Here is a 17,879-nt window from a genome sequence, read left to right on the forward strand (position 1 = left end):
TCCTCCTCTTCATCCTCCTCCACTCATCACCTCTTCCTCCTCCTCTCCTCCTCTTCATCCTTCTCCACACATCACCTCCTCCTCCTCTTCCTCAGTACCGACACGTTGGGATGTCTCTGGAGTGCAGGGAGAGAGCGAGAGAGAGAGAGAGAGAGAGAGAGAGAGAGAGAGAGAGAGAGAGAGAGAGAGAGAGAGTGATAACAATAACCCGTTTGAGTCGCCACAAGAGGAGAAGCTCCTCGCACCAGCTCGCGTGTGGATGGACAGATGACAGGAGACAGCAGACAGATAGAGACAGAGTGTGGGTGAGCAGGTGCGTCTTTACGCGCATTACGCACAGGTCCTGGCGCATCCAGGAGTTTGTCCGGAGCGCAGCAGTGAGGTTGACCTGTGAGTGTCTGTCTGATTCCCTCCTCGGTAACTGGGTTGGACTGGTTCTTCTCTGACTGGTTCTTCTCTGACCGGATCTTCTCCTGCTGGTCGGAGCTCCATGCTGCGGAGCTGCTGCTGGACTCCCCCGTGGTTCTGGAGCAGGTGTCTGACGGTTCGCCAGTGGTTCTGTGAGCGGGTTCCATCGTCTTCATGTCGGGACAGAAACCGTCCCTGAGGAGCGGCGGCTCCCCCCAGAGCCGCTTCCAGGTGGATGCGGTGACCGAGGGCTCCTCCCCGGCCCCGGGCCCCAGCGATGGCTCCAAGGCGCCGGAGGAGTCCCGGAGCCGGTTCAAGGTGGTGGGCTTCACGGACCCGGGCGCACTGGGCAGCTCCATGGACATCGGGCTCCCTCCGGATGTGTTTCGCGAGCCGGACACGACGAAGAGCGACTCGGTCAGCCTCCACTCCACGGGCACGGGACACACGCACATCTCCGACTCCCACTCTAACACGTACTACATGAGGACCTTCGGACACAACACCATCGACGCGGTGCCCAACATCGACTTCTACCGGCAAACTGCGGCGCCTTTCGGGGAGAAGCTGACCAGACCGTCGCTGTCCGAGCTGCACGACGAACTGGACAAAGTAAAGCACGAGAAACAACTCGACTTCGTGAAGACAGCAGGTTCTAGAGGGACAGGGACATAGGATCAGAGCTCACACTCAGCTGCCACACGAACATGGTTCTGATTCAAGTTTAATATTGTTAATGATCATCATAAGTTTATAAGTGTGAAATCAGAATCTTTATTAGGTCATATAAAGGATGACATAAGAAAAAAAAATGTAAAAGTACCTCGAGAATATGGATATATTATATATTCTATTATCTTCTTCCTGTTTAAGTTAACGTTTAGTTTCCCACAGGAGAAGTTGCAGTTCATTAGCAGTTATTTTGTTGTTTACATGTGTTATAGTGAAAAGATAAGTTAGTATTTTCATATCAGTAAATAAGAGCTCAGCAGGGTGAAGCTGCAGTGGGGGGGTATTATGGGATGTTGCTGTTACGTCATCTTTTAAAGTGATTGTTAAAGTTTCTGTCGATGTTTCAGATGCGTAACAAAACCAAGTAAACACAAAACATTCCTGTCACTCCCACCTGAGACTGTGAATGAGCCCAGTGACATCACTGGAGGCCTGACCTCCTGACACACACACACACACACGCACACACACACAGACACACACAATGCTGCCTCTCATGACCCAGCAGGCTTCCCCGGTCGTGCTCCCACTCCTCTGACACATGGAGGTACCATAGATGCACATTGTCCTGAGCAGAGGAGCAGCAGGAGGTGACGAGTCACATGACTCTCTACAGTCGAGTTCAACTTGTGGCTCAGATCTTAAAGATGGTTTTCAGATGAGGTCACGTGACACTCGACTCCCTGAGGCCTCCACCTGGAACATGAAACATGAAACTTTAGCATGAAGATGATTCTGCTTGTTTCTTCATAACAAACCTCTGATGCACATCATGTCATCAGCATCAGGAAGCTAGTTAGCAGTGTTTAACAAGCTAAGTTAGCTACGGTAGCTAAGTTAGCGAAGTCAGAGCTGGAGGTCAGGACCAGTCTATTGTTAGCAACACATCAGTAGCTTCACAAGCTAAGGTAGCTAAGGTAGTTCAATTTGACAAAAAATATTTATTCTAAAACTTTGAGTTAATTAAATTTTCACCTGTCTTTTTGTCTGTCACTCTTTTCCCTCTCCACTGTGATTGGCTGTCAGGAGCATTTCGAGGACGGCCTGGCCAATGGGGAGGAGATGTCGGCGGCCGAGGAGGCGGCGGCGCTGGCGGCGAAGGAGGCGAAAGGAGGAAGTGTGAAGTTTGGTTGGGTCAAAGGAGTCTTGGTCAGTGTGACGTGCACAGAGAATATTATATATTCAGAGAGATCTGATAAACGTCATCAGGAAGGGGCTGGACCACATGTTGAACTGTGTGTGTGTGTGTGTGTGTATGTGTGTGTGTGTTTGTGTGTGTGTGTGTGTCTGTGTTGCAGGTCCGCTGCATGCTGAACATCTGGGGGGTGATGCTCTTCATCAGAATGTCCTGGATTGTCGGTCAGGCTGGAATTGGTACGTGGATCAACTGAAGTTCAGGAGGAGAGTTCAGTCCAGAGCAGCCAATCACAGCGAAGCTTCCTCCAGACTCACATACAGATCCTGACCCATCCTGAATATCTGTACTCGTATCTATCAACACTCATTATTTATAATTATTCTATTTTATCTCATTGTATTTATTTGCTGCGTCTGCTTAGTGTTTACATTCTAGTGAGTATATTTACCTCATGAACCTCGTGTTTTGAAATTTATAGAACTTGATTCTAGAATCTAGAATCTAGAATCTAGAATCTTGAATCTGATCTGTCATCTAATTTCTCTCTTCTTGGTTTGTGTCTTCGTGTGAACCAGGCCTGACCATCGCGATCATCCTGATGGCCAGTGTGGTCACGACCATCACTGGTCTGTCGACCTCGGCCATAGCTACCAACGGCTTCGTACGAGGAGGTGAGATCATGTCTGTGCACAAGCTTTTATTTTGAAAACCTTACCCGGTGAGTTAAGGGATTTAGTTCTCTGGTTGTCTCAAAGTTTCCTCAGGGTCAGTTAGAACATGTGGTTAGATCTGGAAGTTTCACAGCTGACTGGTTGTCCCGTCTGTCCAGGGGGGGCGTACTACCTGATCTCCAGGAGTCTGGGGCCGGAGTTCGGAGGATCCATCGGTCTCATCTTCGCCTTCGCCAACGCCGTGGCTGTGGCCATGTACGTTGTTGGCTTCGCCGAGACGGTGGTGGAGATGCTCAGCGTAAGGACCACTCTCTTTGTCTGTTACTCAAACTGCCGATGAAGCAGGAAGTCTGATAGCGACCTTGTTCCTGCTCTCTGGTGATTGGCTGCAGGACGTTGACGCTCTGATGACGGACGAGCTGAACGACATCCGAATCGTCGGGACTCTGACCGTCATCCTGCTGCTGGGAATCTCTGTGGCTGGGATGGAGTGGGAGGCCAAGGTAGAACCGTGGACCCACAACATCAGGAAGATTTAACACACAAAAGCCTCTGACACACAAAGTTAGTTCAGTTCACAGTGAAGAGCAGCCTCCACACTCACAGGCACCAACACTACAACTAGAAGTTGATGGAGACGTAGATGTTTTTAATCCATATTTCTTATTTGTGATAAAAAAAGTGGAAACTCCAAAATCTTTAATAAATTCTTGAAAATATTGCAAAAAGGTTTTTTTACGCTTGAGGTTTGAAAGTCGATGAATCGATCAAAGGTAACGAAGAGCAGAGGAAAATAAATCATATGATTCAAATGTCACCAAAGCAAATATGACCTTTGTTTTTAATGACATCATCTGGTCGTGACCTCTTCCTCCTCCTCGACCTTCAGGCTCAGATCGTCCTCCTCATCATTCTGCTGGGAGCCATCGCCAACTACTTCATAGGAAGCTTCATAACGGTAGAAAAGAAGGAGCCTAAAGGATTCTTCGGCTACAGCGGTCAGTCTGCACGGATGAATTCCTCGTCTGGTTCATATCCAGATCAGTTTGAAGTTCACATCTTAAATAAGTCCTGTTTCGTCTTTCTCCACCTTCAGGGGCCATCTTCCTGGAGAACCTGGGTCCAGACTTTAGAGAGGATGAGACGTTCTTTTCTGTGTTCGCCATCTTCTTCCCAGCAGCCACTGGGATCCTGGCTGGAGCCAACATCTCCGGAGACCTCACAGTAAGTATCAGGTAGAAAGTGATTTACAGCCGGGAACTCCCACCTGCAGCTTCAGCCTTCTCTGATTGGATAGAGGAGCGATGCTGATGGACAGGGTTCAGAAAGGATCATCTCTGATCTGCTGTTCACTGAGTCTGGATCTCAGAAGCTAGTTCCTCTCCATACTAACACAAGTATTGTGTGGTAGCTGTGAAGTGACTGTCATGGTGCTCCTGCCTCTAGGACCCTCAGACAGCGATCCCTAAAGGAACCCTGCTCGCCATCCTGGTCACTGGACTCACCTATGTGGCTGTCGCCCTCTCTGCAGGTTAACGCCCAACACAACCTCTACACAACCTCTACACAACCTTATCCACACAGATTCATATTCATACTGGACTACCTGAGGGTAACTCTGTGGATTCAGGAGTCGTCTCTGAAGCTCAAACTGGTGTCACACATTCCCAGTAGAGATGGAGCAGCTGAAGAAATTCCACGTCTCAGTTATAGTTTGAAATTCAAATCAGTCTTTAGAGTCTGTAGATGAGTCATCAATGTTTAGTTTGAAACAAAGTCATATAGAAAATGTAAAAGCCAAAGAAGAGGTTGTTTCTTCTCCTCTTCAGGATCCTGCATCGTGAGAGACGCGACCGGCGACCACAACGACACGGTGAGCGACACGGTGAACTGCACCGACGCCGCCTGCACGCTGGGCTACGACTTCTCCATCTGCAAAGAGGGCGGCTGCCAGTTCGGCCTGATGAACGACTTCCAGGTGACGCACACATCACGTCTCTGTTTGTTATCACACGTCCATCGTCTGTGCACCGAACGGGGAGGAGCCTTGTGTTGGCGAGGCGTCTGATGTCAGATGGTAGTGTAGATGCTACTCTCAGCTGGTCAGTCTTCAGTGAAGTGAAGTTCTCACAGCAGCAGGTTGTCTCAGCCTGTAGTGCTCGTCCCCTCAGAATGAGAAAGTCCTGTTGGTGGAGTTTATAGAACCGGAGCAGAAGGATTTATCTGACTCGAGTTGGTGAAATCAGAACACACAACATTTATAAAACCAGGTGTGGGTCCAGCTGAAGCTTTGAGGAACACGTGGGCTTCAGTCTCACAACATCTTCATCTTCATCTGAGGCTTTTAACCAGCTAACAAATCCCAGAATAGAGACGACTGAGGAAGTACGACTTCTCTCTCTGCTCATGATGACATCACTTCTTTGTTTCATGTGTTGGATGTTTTTTATGTTTCAATCACACAAATGTAAATAAATGAGAATTGATCGCAGATGTCTCTGGACATAAAATAAAATACACACAAATTCTGCTCTGGTTGTTTAACAAGTTTGAATCGTGACCGACTGATGATCCTGTGTGTGTGTGTGTGTTTGTGTGTGTGTGCATTCATGTGTGTGTGTGTGTGTGTAGCCAAACAAAGTGCAGCAGTAATAATAGTGACTGTTGTTTCCAGTCACAAGGTTCTCGCTGGTTGGAGACGGAGCTGAATGAGAGCATTGACAACATCCACCTACACACACACACACACACACACACACACACACACACACACACACACACACACACACACACACACACACACACACACTCACACACAGTGCAGTTGTTAAATCCTTCAGACAGAAACACTTGTTCTTGTTTTTTTTTGTCTTGTTTTAAGTTGCGTTGTAAAATGTGTATGAATCTTAAACCTTGTGTTTTACATCACCGCTGTTTTTAAATTGTTTACTTATTCTTTTACTCATTTTACTGAAGCTTCTTATGTTTATTTTCCGTTTTGCTGCTCTGATTGAAATGTTCCATTTAAGATACATTTATTTATTTAAGATAAGATACATTTATTTATTTAAGATAAGATACATTTATCTATTTAAGATAAGATACATTTATCTATTTTGTGCGACTAACAAAGATCTATCTTTTTGTGAATCTCTTCTTTTCTTATCTGACACGCGGCTGTTTCCTGTGAAGTGTCGATGATGATTCTACTAACAACTAACTGACGTCCCAGTGTTGGTAGGTATCGAGGCTGAGACCTGTCCTCATGTCCTCGTGTCCTCATGTCCTCATGTCCTCATGTCCTCATGTCCTCATGTCCTCGTGTCCTCATGTCCTTGTGTCCCTCAGTCCACAGACTGTGAATGAAGACGTGTCCCTGACACACACTCTTCACCTCTGGCTTCACTGCCGTTGTGTTTCAGTCTGGACGAACAGTGACTAAGAGGTTTGTGATGATCCAGGCTCTCGTCCTGACTGGTTCCCATTAATGAACCAGTCTGAGTGTGTGAGGACGAACAACCAGAGCCAGAGATCCCAGCACCGAGGAGCAACTCTGTCCAACTAACTGAATTTCCCAGAGACGTGGCCCTCACTAAAAGCAGTTGTGTGTGTCTGTGAGCAGGTGATGGGTCTGGTGTCGGGCTTCGGGCCTCTCATCACCGCCGGGATCTTCTCAGCCACTCTCTCGTCGGCTCTGGCCTCGTTGGTCAGCGCGCCCAAAGTCTTCCAGGTGAGAAACCAGACTTTGTTTGACCTCAGGACCAGAACCACAGAAGATTGAAGGAGTAAATGAATCTTGTTGTGGTTCCAGGCTCTGTGCAAAGACAAGATCTACCCGGGGCTGGCTGGTTTTGCGAAAGGTTACGGGAAGAACAACGAGCCGCTCCGTGGCTACGTCCTGACCTTCTGCATCGGCCTGGCCTTCATCCTGATTGGTGGGTACCTGAACGCATCACAGCTCCATCTGTAACTACGTTATAATGTCACAAACAAATATTTGATTCCTGAACATGAAATAAAACATCTGTTGTTGAATATCGACTCTTTCCTTCGTCTCTTAGCCGAGTTGAACATCATCGCTCCGATCATCTCCAACTTCTTCCTGGCGTCCTACGCTCTCATCAACTTCTCCGTGTTCCACGCGTCTCTGGCAAACTCTCCAGGTAAATCACCAGAGCTCTTGATCTGAGACTTTTACACGTTAAGGTTTGAATTTATTTACACTTTAATATTTGATTCTGACTTTGGAAAATATGAGCATAACTTAAACTGAGTGTTTTCTTAATTGATGTTTCTGCTAAAGACAACAGGATCACTTTGTACAACTTGCTGTGATGTTTGCTGGTGTACAGTAAGTTAGCCTGACTCCCTCTCCCACCACAGGGTGGCGCCCCAGCTTCAAGTACTACAACATGTGGGTGTCCCTTGCTGGGGCGATCCTGTGCCTGGTGGTGATGTTCATCATTAACTGGTGGGCGGCTCTGGTCACTCTGCTCATCGTCCTCGCGCTCTACATCTACGTCAGCTACAAGAAGCCTGGTGAGGAGGAGCTCCTTCCACATTTCATCCTTTAGGACCACGGGACGTAGACCTGATCTGTGACCCTGGACCTGATCTACGTGTTGTTCTACCTCGTTATCCATCAGCTTGTTCCTCTTGTGTGTCACTTTGTTGTGTTGTTGTTATTTGTGGTCGTTGTCTCCTGCAGATGTGAACTGGGGATCGTCCACTCAGGCTCTGATGTACAACCAGGCTCTGACTCACTGTCTGAACCTCACTGGAGTCGAGGACCACGTGAAGAACTTCAGGTCAGCTGACCGGTTCCATGACACCATGATGTTTTATAACCAATCAGAGCAGAGATAATGAAATCTGATCCTCTGATGCTGTGTGGTTCAGTGTCCAGCAGCTGGAACTAACTTCTACTAACTCCAGAACCTGGCTGACGTCTGGTTTCTTGTCATTTCATAATTCCACATGTGAAACACTGATTTGTGAGTTAGAAGATTCAGGGGGAAATATCGTGAAAACACTTTTGACCTTTGTGATTTCTGTCGGGCACCAAAAGTAAAATTCACGAACTGTATTAATTTGATGTGTTTTTGTCCTAAATGATGAATTCCCTGTTTCCAGGCCGCAGTGTTTGGTGCTGACTGGTTTTCCAAACTCTCGCCCTGCTCTGCTGCAACTGGTTTATTCTTACACCAAGAACGTGGGCCTCATGGTCTGTGGCCACGTGAAGACTGTACGTAACACAAACACACACGTCACTCACTGGGAACTCAACACGCTTAACACGAGGGACACAACCACACATCATCAAGACGTGAAGAACAATGAGAAACTGCTTTTATTTAAGCAATAAATCATCTGGATATTTGCAGACTATTTGTTGATGTTTAATTGATTAATTCAATAATTGTTGTATCTCAACTTTTATATTTAAGAGCAAAGGAATCATTCATTTATTGATATTATTTTTAATGAAGCAACATAATTAAAAGATAGATAGATAGATTACTTTATTCATCCCTGAAGGGAAATTAAGTCATCATAGCAGCCGGTATATTTGAATACAATAAAATACAATACAATAGAATAAAATAAAAATATTGAGGTAGAAAGAATAAAAACAGAAACACAAGATAAATAGGTAGATAAGGTGCAGTGGCAGATGATGGTAATAGTACTGATGATATGATGGTAATGTTATTGTTAGACAGTATATAAAAATAGTACAGTATATATAGTATATAATATAACATAATATATATTTATGTATGATAGTAATTATACCAATATAATAGCACCATATAGTAGTAATGGCAGCAACAGTATATATAATAATAATAGTTGATATAATAATAATAACATGTACACATGTATAAATATGTGTATATAGACTTATATACACAAAGAATATACAAAGAGTATATATAATAAGATATGATATATAGTAGAGGTATAAATATAAGTATTTGACTATACAATAGATAATATAATATAGTATGAGTGTAAGAATATGTAGACAGAGTGTGCAAAAGACAATGTTATTGCATAAAATGATATATGATATCAATATGGTTTATATTAACACATATGATGTGAAGTAAGTGTTCCAGTATATGGAGCGGAGTGTTGTACAGGGTACACAGTGCAAGGAGACAGGTATATTTAGTGCTTATAAAAAGTGATATAAAAAAGTTCTGTACATAAAGCAGAATCATCTCACCGTGGTTTATATCGTTTTCTATGAATCCACTTCTGAATGTCTGTGTGTCCTCGTCCACGTCGTCCGTCTTCAGACGTCCCGTCGGCCGAACTTCAAGGAGCTGTCCCAGGACCACGCCCGCTCTCAGCGCTGGCTCAATGAGAAGAGCATCAAGGCCTTCTACACGCCCGTGTTCTCCGACAACCTGAGGCACGGGACGCAGTTCCTCCTGCAGGTCAGAGCACGTGGAACACACTGTCCCTCACGTCCCCCCATGTCCCGGCTCCGTCCCCTGACCTGTCCTCTGCTCCTCAGGCTGTCGGGTTAGGTCGTCTGAAGCCCAACACGCTGGTCATGGGTTTCAAGAACAACTGGAGTGAAGGAGACATGAGAGACGTGGAGATCTACGTCAACACGATACAGTAAGAAGGAGTCTGTGTGAAGAGCCACTGGAGATCTTAAGAATCAGAGACTCGACCTGAAGACACGTGTCCCACAAACCGGAGCTCCTCTGTTTTCTGTTCCAGTGACGCCTTCGACCTTCAGTTTGGAGTCGTGATCCTCCGACTGCAGGAAGGACTGGACGTGTCTCACATCCACGGACAAGGTACAAGCGTCTCCTTCTGTCTGGTCACCCACTGAATGTCCTGCATCTGTCCCATGTCCCTGTTTGTCCTCCACAGACGAGCTGCTGCCTCACGAGAAGCCGCCAGTCGGCACCAGCCAGGTGGTGTTTTCTGTGACTCCGGCTAAAGACTCGGACTCGGATTCGAGTCCTTCAAAGACCACGAGCTGCCAGAGCAGTCCCCTCATCATCAGAGGTAACGGGACGGAGAACCACCCGAGGAGATCTGTGGAGCTCAGACCTCCTCTAATGTCCCATCTCTATCTCCTTCTCGTGTTTTCCTGTTTGTAGAAACCAAGTCTCCTCTGAGTCTGACGGAGCAGCGTCTGCTGGAGTCCAGTCAGCAGTTCAAGAAGAAGCAGGGCAAAGGAACCATCGACGTGTGGTGGCTGTTTGACGATGGAGGTCAGCTGGTCGTTGAACTGATAAACTGTGATGTTCATTTACCAGAAGCTACAGTGTGAACGTGTGTGTGTCTGTGTGTGTGTCAGGTCTGACGCTGCTGATCCCCTACCTGCTGACCAACCGGAGCAAATGGGGCGACTGCAGGATCCGCGTCTTCATCGGCGGGAAGGTCAACCGCATCGACCGCGACCGCCGAGTGTGAGACGACTGTTGAGCCTCTGCTCGACACCAACACACAACAGCCGACACACTGTGTGTCTTCCTCCCTGTGTGTTGATCTGTTGTCGTTCTTTCTCGTGTCTCCAGGATGGCCACGCTGCTCAGCAGGTTCAGGATCGACTACTCGGACATCAACGTCCTCGGGGACATCAACACCAAACCCAAGAAACACAAGTATGAGCTCCGAGAATACACAACCTGAATCTCATGAGATAAAACAAATCCTGAGGTCGTTAATAACACGTTCACAGACCGGATCCGTCACCGTTCAGGAGATTCACTGATCAACAGGAAACTCTTCATGAGCCTGAATGTTCTGCACCGAACTGAACACGTTACGTTTCAGATAAATTCAGATTTAAAACTGTGAAACGTCTTCACCTCCAACCAGCAGCTTGATTAAAGTGTTGGTGTGACTCAGGAGGAAGTTTCCTCTTCACCCTGAACGTTGTCTGTGCATCAGATCTGTTTTCTAGAAGAGTCACAGAAGGTCCTGTTGAGTGTTGATCTTGAGTTTGATTCCTGACGTGTGTCTGTGCAGTAAGCTGAGCTTCAAGGAGCTGATCGAGCCGTACCGGCTGAAGGAGGACGACATGGAGCAGGAAGCTGCCGAGCGGCTGAAGGCTCAGGAGCCGTGGAGGATCACGGACAACGAGCTGGAGCTGTACAGGGCCAAGGTACTGCCCCCCCCCCCCCCCCCCCCCCTCTGAGCACAGTGACTCAGATGTTGAACTCAACTGATGTTTGTGTGAATTTCAGACGAATCGTCAGATCCGACTGAACGAGCTGGTGAAGGAGCACTCGAGTAACGCCAAGCTCGTGGTCATGTAAGAGCCGCTCCTTCCTGAGTGAACATGTAAAGACACAACAGGGATCTTTACTCTTATTAATGTAATAACAAATATATTAAAAAAGCTAAATTATTATAGAAAAGTGCTAAATGTGGGATCGGAGTGATTTTCATCATGTGATAAAAACTTACACCTGTGTGTGTGTTTTCCTTTGTGTGTGTGTGTTCATTGTGTTGAGTCCTCAGGACAACTTCACCTGCTCTGTGTGATGTATTGAACAGTAATGACCCCCCCCCCCCCCCCCCCCTTCTCACACAGGAGCATGCCTCTGGCGAGGAAGGGCACCGTGTCCAGCGCCCTCTACATGTGTTGGCTGGAAACTCTGTCCAGAGACGCCCCCCCTCTGCTGCTGGTTCGAGGAAACCACCAGAGCGTCCTGACCTTTTACTCCTAACACACACAGGCAGACACACACAGGCAGACACACACGCAGACGCACACACACACACACACACACACTCCTGCTGTAAAGTGTCTTTCAGTCTAATTCCCTCATCAACACATTAATCCACTCGAGATGTTTCTCAGTAACGTCTGTATATTCTGTTGATTCTGTGTTTTTATGAACGTGTGTAACTATGGTTAGATATTAATTTAATATATAATAATATTTGTGATGATAAAAATGATGAATACAGAGTGTGTGGATTTTTTTATTTCCGCTGTGTCTGAATCGTGAGACTGTTTTTCTGATAACATTATTTTGTGTATTATTTTATTAAAATGTTCACTAAGCAGTATTCACATCTTTGTTTTTACTTTTTTACTCCTCAAGGATCATTTTAATTTCTCTTGTTCGAGACTTTGTTCAAACTGGTTGTGTTGTACGGTTTGATCAATAAAACACAAAATAAGAACTGTACATTAGAATATAAACTAACTGGAACAAAAGAATCATTACAGAAATAAATTCCATAAAAAAATAATGATGAATCAGTAAATATGTTTCTGAAATTATTCACCAAATCAAAACATGTGACAATGTTTGACATTTACATGTATGATATCTGACAGAATGAGGTTTACTTTAACTCTTCACTTTTTTTTACTGGAAATTATCTTATTACTTATTGAATCAGAAGTAGTAGAATAAAAGTGTTTATGACTGATTTTTACATTTGAAGCTGTTGAGCACTGATGAACTTTCAGTCACGTGTTAGATTTATTTATTTATTATTCTCTTAATGTAAAAATATCAGGTTTTGTTTGAATATCCGTGAATGAAAAGTCACGTAAGATGAATGAATGAATGAATAATAACTCTATGGATGAATGAATGAATAATAACTCTATGAATGAATGAAAGAATAATAACTCTATGGATGAAGGAATGAATAATAACTCTATAGATGAATGAATGAATAATACCTCTATGGATGAAGGAATGAATAATAACTCTATAGATGAATGAATGAATAATACCTCTATTGATGAATGAATGAATAATATATAGTAACTGGACTTTATCCTCAACCTGTTCATGTGACCGGTTGAACCCTGTGGTTTACGGCGGTGTGATGTGGCCCTGAACGCGTCACAGTGGCTGCTCCTGAACGCATCTCGAGTTTCTTCATGCAGCTGAAGGTCGAAGGTTCTTCAACGATTCGGATTCTGAAGAAGATCCGAGGAGAACCAGCTTCTAACGAGAGACTCAGGTTCGTTCACACCAGCTTCACACCAGCTTCACACCAGTCTATCTCAGGTTTGGATCCAGGTTGAATCTCAGGTCTGATCTTTGGTTTTATTAAAGGTTTAAATCCACATTAATCTCAGGTTTTTGATTGAATCTCAGTTGAGAAGCAACGTATTGAATCTTCTGCAGTTACGTTCGATTCTCTTCAGTTTCCTGGTTTGTTTTACGTAGATGACGTAACGACAGGTCACATGACTCCGTACAGAGACCACAGCGCTTTCATTTGATGATTGTTATTGTGGTTTTTATTTGTATTAATGTTGTTGTTATGAAAACAGAACCACGTGTCTCTCTCCAGGTGTTTTGTAACGTTTTATAACTACGAGAGATTTGATTGACAGTTGTTTCCTCCAATGAGAGGACGAGCAACAGGCGAGAGGAATATTTAAAGGTGCAGAATCCAGCTGATGTACTTTAGTACAAGTATTAGAGTACTTGTACTTTAGTACAAGTTTTAAAGTACAGTAAAAGACAGGCAAAATTGTATATATGCAAATGGTTACTACACTGTAAGATATACACAATCACAAGTAAAAGTACTAATAATATACTGTACAAAGATACTCAACTTCTCATTAAAGACCAGCACTGAAGTTGTATATGTAAAAGTAGTAATGCTACACTTTAACAAATACTGATAATGTCATTAAAGTAAAAAAAAATATTACTTTTTTAAACGTCATCATTCTGTAGAAACGTGTCCTCAGATCAGTTTGACTCCGGTTCATCCTCTGGGAGCCTGAACGATGAGCGTCCAGTCGAGTGCTGAGGAGGAGCTGCTGGAGAAGTTCCTGGACGCTGCAGCCAGAGGACACGTCCCCCAGGTGTCCTCGCTGCTGTCCCACGTCCCCTCGCTCATCAACCGGACAGGAAGCAGCGGCTGGACGGCGCTGATGCTCGCCGCTCGCCACGGACACCTTCCTGTGGCGGAGGAGCTGCTGTCACGTGGGTACATACAAGTATTTATCATCATGAGTAAACACAGAGCTTCTACCTCATGTGACAAGTTACTACACCAGTGAAACACTCTCCACATCCACGAGTACACAGTCATATTGTAATACTCACAATCTGTATGTGAGCCTGGAATACTTTAATGTACTTTATCATACTACTCTGGTTTATTGTCTTAACATCACTTCCTGTATCACTGATGGTGGATTTTATTTATTTTTAAACCTTTTACTAGTTTTATACTTCTTGTTCATTGCTCACCTGTTGTTATGGATCCTACTCTCATCTCACTTTAACTATAGCAGCTCATAATTCAGTTGTTCTGGTGAAGAGCTTTGCAAAATGTTGTTTTACAATTCAAGCAGATTGAAGGATCATAAAGGTAAATACGCTTGAGTGAGAAATTAATTAAACATGAATCAGAAGCTGAAAGAGGATAAAATGGAACCTGAACAGAAGTCATGAGATGAGAGGAACTGAAAGAGGAAAATAATGAGAACTGAAAGAAAGTTGAAACTACGAGTTCCACAAAGCTATAACCTGCAACTGAGAGAATATTAAAACTATAAAGGACTAAAATGAGAACTGAAATAAAACTACTAGTAAAATATGAGTAGAGCTGCAGAGGAGCTCAGCAGATCATTTGACAAATCTTGATCAGTTTTATATAAATAAATGTTCAGTTTAAATGATGAAGATCTAACAGCAGTCACTTTCCATCTTTCACCTTCCAGCTGTGACAAGTTCTCCGTGAACTCTTCTTCACAAACCGCCTACGACGTGGCCAGGTTCTGGGGCCACAGGCACATCTCCAGCCTCCTGGGGGGGGCGGACACCGGCAGCCTGCGGGTCCCGCCGGGCTCCGACCTCGTCCCGCAGGAGAACTACTTCAGCCGGGAGACGCTGGACCGGCTGAGCGCCAAGAGGACGGACACAGAGTGGCTGGAGGCGAGACAGAGGGACGAGGACACCGTCTACCTGCTGTTCTCCAGCCTCAGCCCCATGGTCAGCTGCCCCGAGGACGAGGGCTCAGAGGTACCAGAGGGAACATCACTGAGGTTCTGATATTAACCCGATGAAGACTACGGTCTGAAGGTCACTTAACGACTCAATAGCAGAAAGATGAAGAGTCGTTTCAGTCTTTAACCCCTTGTAGACGAACGTCGTGAATTCACCTCAAACCCCATTCCGGTCTTAATGCCCAGAGGTGACGATTGTGCCTGATGGTGCAAATACTACACATACCAAGGAAGGTGTTGGAAGCACTCTGCCGCCATCTAGTGGTCGGAGTGGAACATACATACTAGCCCCGTGGGACTGTGCAGCAAAGTAATTCTGAGGCATTAAGCTGTATTTGAAATACTGTGATGATAGAACAGCAATGATTGTACAGAAAACATATGTTGTTATTCAATTTCAATCAAAAGCAGCATCAGTATAATAATCTACATACCAGAGACTGGATTTTTTTTAAATTCAGGTTATGACCCATTTTGCCTCATGTCACTTATTTGCCTCATACCTAAATTTATATCTATTGTATATGCTATTATGAAATTAACAATCTCCACTTAATTAAGCATCTGTATGAGAGCCAACAACACAAATAGGAATGCTTTTATATAATAGAAATTAATCCAGGCATTAAGGGGTTAAAGACTTGATGGTGATTCTAACTCCTACAGGAGAAGATGAAGCTGTGTCGGTTCAGGTACGAGGCCGTGAGAGATCTTCTCCAGGAGCCTGCCACTGTGCTCGTCTTCTTAGGAGTGGAGAGGAGGAAGAACCCCTCTTCCTCCTCCTCCTCCTCCTCCTCCTCCTCCTCTCAGACGCAGGAGGCCGGTAAGGAGCCTCCAGCCTGGTTTGCCGTCGGCTCAGATGAAGACGCAGCCGAACTTCTGAAACGCTGCAGAGAAAAGAACTGTTTGTTCCCGAAGACGCCGAACAGAGACCTGCTGAGGCTGAGCGAGGACGAGGCCGGTGAGGAACATCACCTCATTCATCTCAATGAACTTTAACACGGCTTCTGCCTCCAGATGTGTGACTCTGCTCTGGCTCCTGGTCTCCAGGCGTGGTGGCCCAGGCGCGCTCGGTGCTGGCGTGGCACAGCCGCTACGCCTTCTGTGCCACGTGCGGCAGCAGCACCCGGCCGGAGGAGGCCGGACACAAGAGGAGCTGCCTGGACTCCGACTGCCGGAGCCGGAGGGGCGTCCACAACACCTGCTACCCACGAGTCGGTACGTCCACTGGGGGGGGGGGGGGGGGGGGGCAGCACCTCCACGGGATCAACCTCATTCAGTCACTATTAACTTATTCACTTCAGAGGATTCGATTTAATTCAGCTTTATGGGGAATAACTCATTTGTAGTAAATATTTAGAGAGAAAGATTTGAGTGTTTGATTTTGTGGTGACGTCATCGGTCTGGTTCAGTTCTTAATGAACCAATCACTGAAGCTCAGCTGGTGGCCGGTCACTGAACATTATTAATATCAACAGTTACTACAGTTTGATATTAGTCCTCAAAGGATGAAACCTCATGACGACTGGATGAATTCAGATTCTTGTCTTCAGACCCGGTGGTCATCATGCTGGTGATTCATCCTGATGGAAACCAGTGCTTACTGGGAAGGAAGAAGATCTTTCCTGCTGGCCTGTTCTCCTGCCTGGCTGGTTTCATAGAGCCTGGTAACTCTCACACACGTACACACACACACACACACAGACACACACAGACACAGACACACACTCACCCCCCCCCCCCCCCCCTGCAGGGGAGACGATGGAGGAGGCGGTGAGGAGGGAGACGGAGGAGGAGAGTGGGGTGAAGGTGGGACATGTCCAGTACGTGTCCTCTCAGCCGTGGCCGATGCCGTCCAACCTCATGCTGGGATGCCTCGCTGTCGCCACGACGACCGACATCAAGGTGGACGAGAACGAGATCGAGGAGGCCCGCTGGTTCCCACGGCAACAGGTACCACCACAGAGAAGAAGTACTGTAAATAACAATAAGAATAATATTCATAATAATGAGAATAATAGTTTCGATGTCGCCAGAAACTTTAAGATCAACAAAGCCCAGATTCTGTTTTAAAGCAGAAAGTCAGTGACGTCTTTCAGAACCTGACCCGAGAGGAGACGACCTCTGACCTCTGATTCATTGACTGTTTCTCTGCAGGTGATCGACTCCCTGTTCAGAGGAGAAGCTCCGGCCTTCATCGTCCCTCCCAGACAAACCATCGCTCACCAGCTGATCAGACACTGGGTCGGCATCAACTCCAACCTGTGACCAGTGCAGCCTTCAGACTGATGCTCAGTGAACTGGGGACGAACCAGTTTCAACTGGAGGAATCACTTCTGTTAAATCTCCTCCAGTCAAGTGACCGGCTGCTTGTTCCTGTAGAATCGAGTTGAGGCTCTGCTCAGAATTCACGATGATTAAATAACATGATTCAATTAAACAGTGGACAAGTTATGAGGAAATGTTGAAGGTGCCAAACTTTCAAAGGCAAGTTGGGATCATAATTTAATAAAATTAAAATGTCTAATTTTAAAAACTGGTCAACTTTATTTTTCAATTCAAAAACCAACCATGTGTGATGGTTAACAATTCTATTATGTTGTTAAACTAACAGAGGATCTTCTTATTGTACAATATTATATACAGATATTATAACTATAGATTCAAGTTATAACTCAAATTGAAGTTAATATCCTATTGAATTTAACTGATCAAAACAAAGTGGATTTTCTCAAACAAGTCAAATCTACTCAGACGTTGATGTTCAGGTCCAAACATGAAAATAGTTAATGATTAATGTGACAGTCCAATGAAGAGGAAAACATTAACATGCTAAAATACACGATACAATATCATGTGAACTCCAGAGTTGTTCCCGTAATAAGCATTTTGACTTTGTTTCAACACTCAAACATTTGCATTGTGTTTATTTCTTTTAAACATTATTTCAACT

At 45.2% G+C, this 17,879-nt stretch overlaps 2 protein-coding genes across 4 annotated transcripts; both read left to right on the top strand.

The window, feature by feature from the left end:
- The first annotated feature begins 128 nt into the window (after positions 1-128).
- LOC133935703 (solute carrier family 12 member 2-like) lies at positions 129-12,157 on the top strand. Of its 2 annotated transcripts, none has more exons than XM_062381267.1 (26): positions 129-1,020; positions 2,167-2,289; positions 2,439-2,514; positions 2,854-2,949; positions 3,108-3,247; positions 3,342-3,452; positions 3,839-3,947; positions 4,046-4,173; positions 4,396-4,480; positions 4,779-4,927; positions 6,572-6,679; positions 6,761-6,884; positions 7,011-7,112; positions 7,333-7,488; positions 7,658-7,757; positions 8,083-8,194; positions 9,255-9,395; positions 9,476-9,582; positions 9,688-9,767; positions 9,844-9,981; positions 10,077-10,190; positions 10,277-10,388; positions 10,497-10,583; positions 10,951-11,086; positions 11,169-11,265; positions 11,519-11,656. In XM_062381267.1, the coding sequence occupies exons 1-25, from the start codon at positions 583-585 to the stop codon at positions 11,238-11,240; spliced, it is 3,144 nt and encodes a 1,047-aa protein (XP_062237251.1). In that variant the 5' UTR covers positions 129-582; the 3' UTR covers positions 11,241-11,265; positions 11,519-11,656. The 2 variants fall into 2 exon arrangements, with proteins under 2 accessions (XP_062237251.1, XP_062237250.1); XM_062381266.1 differs by having other exon boundaries at positions 133-1,020; positions 11,169-11,236; positions 11,519-12,157.
- Positions 12,158-12,776: 619 nt separating this feature from the next.
- nudt12 (nudix (nucleoside diphosphate linked moiety X)-type motif 12) lies at positions 12,777-17,462 on the top strand. 2 transcript variants are annotated; one of them, XM_062381291.1, is made up of 8 exons: positions 12,777-12,915; positions 13,647-13,902; positions 14,642-14,942; positions 15,593-15,887; positions 15,977-16,144; positions 16,480-16,593; positions 16,680-16,879; positions 17,084-17,462. In XM_062381291.1, exons 2-8 carry the CDS (start codon positions 13,700-13,702, stop codon positions 17,192-17,194), a joined length of 1,392 nt encoding a protein of 463 aa, XP_062237275.1. In that variant the 5' UTR covers positions 12,777-12,915; positions 13,647-13,699; the 3' UTR covers positions 17,195-17,462. The 2 variants fall into 2 exon arrangements, with proteins under 2 accessions (XP_062237275.1, XP_062237276.1); XM_062381292.1 differs by having other exon boundaries at positions 12,784-12,915; positions 13,661-13,902.
- Positions 17,463-17,879: the final 417 nt, after the last annotated feature.

Source organism: Platichthys flesus, chromosome 3 (assembly GCF_949316205.1).
Source record: "Platichthys flesus chromosome 3, fPlaFle2.1, whole genome shotgun sequence".
Classification (NCBI taxonomy): Eukaryota; Metazoa; Chordata; class Actinopteri; order Pleuronectiformes; family Pleuronectidae; genus Platichthys; species Platichthys flesus.

Bases quoted from the DNA above. Each gene is read 5' to 3' on its own strand.
- LOC133935703 (XM_062381266.1), top strand. From the start codon at position 583: ATGTCGGGACAGAAACCGTCCCTGAGGAGCGGCGGCTCCCCCCAGAGC. The intron at 7,758-8,082 runs GTCAGCTGACCG...CCCTGTTTCCAG, and splicing joins GACCACGTGAAGAACTTCAG to GCCGCAGTGTTTGGTGCTGA. The intron at 9,583-9,687 runs GTAAGAAGGAGT...TTTCTGTTCCAG, and splicing joins ATCTACGTCAACACGATACA to TGACGCCTTCGACCTTCAGT.
- nudt12 (XM_062381291.1), top strand. From the start codon at position 13,700: ATGAGCGTCCAGTCGAGTGCTGAGGAGGAGCTGCTGGAGAAGTTCCTG. The intron at 13,903-14,641 runs GTACATACAAGT...TTCACCTTCCAG, and splicing joins GAGGAGCTGCTGTCACGTGG to CTGTGACAAGTTCTCCGTGA. The intron at 16,145-16,479 runs GTACGTCCACTG...TCTTGTCTTCAG, and splicing joins CACCTGCTACCCACGAGTCG to ACCCGGTGGTCATCATGCTG.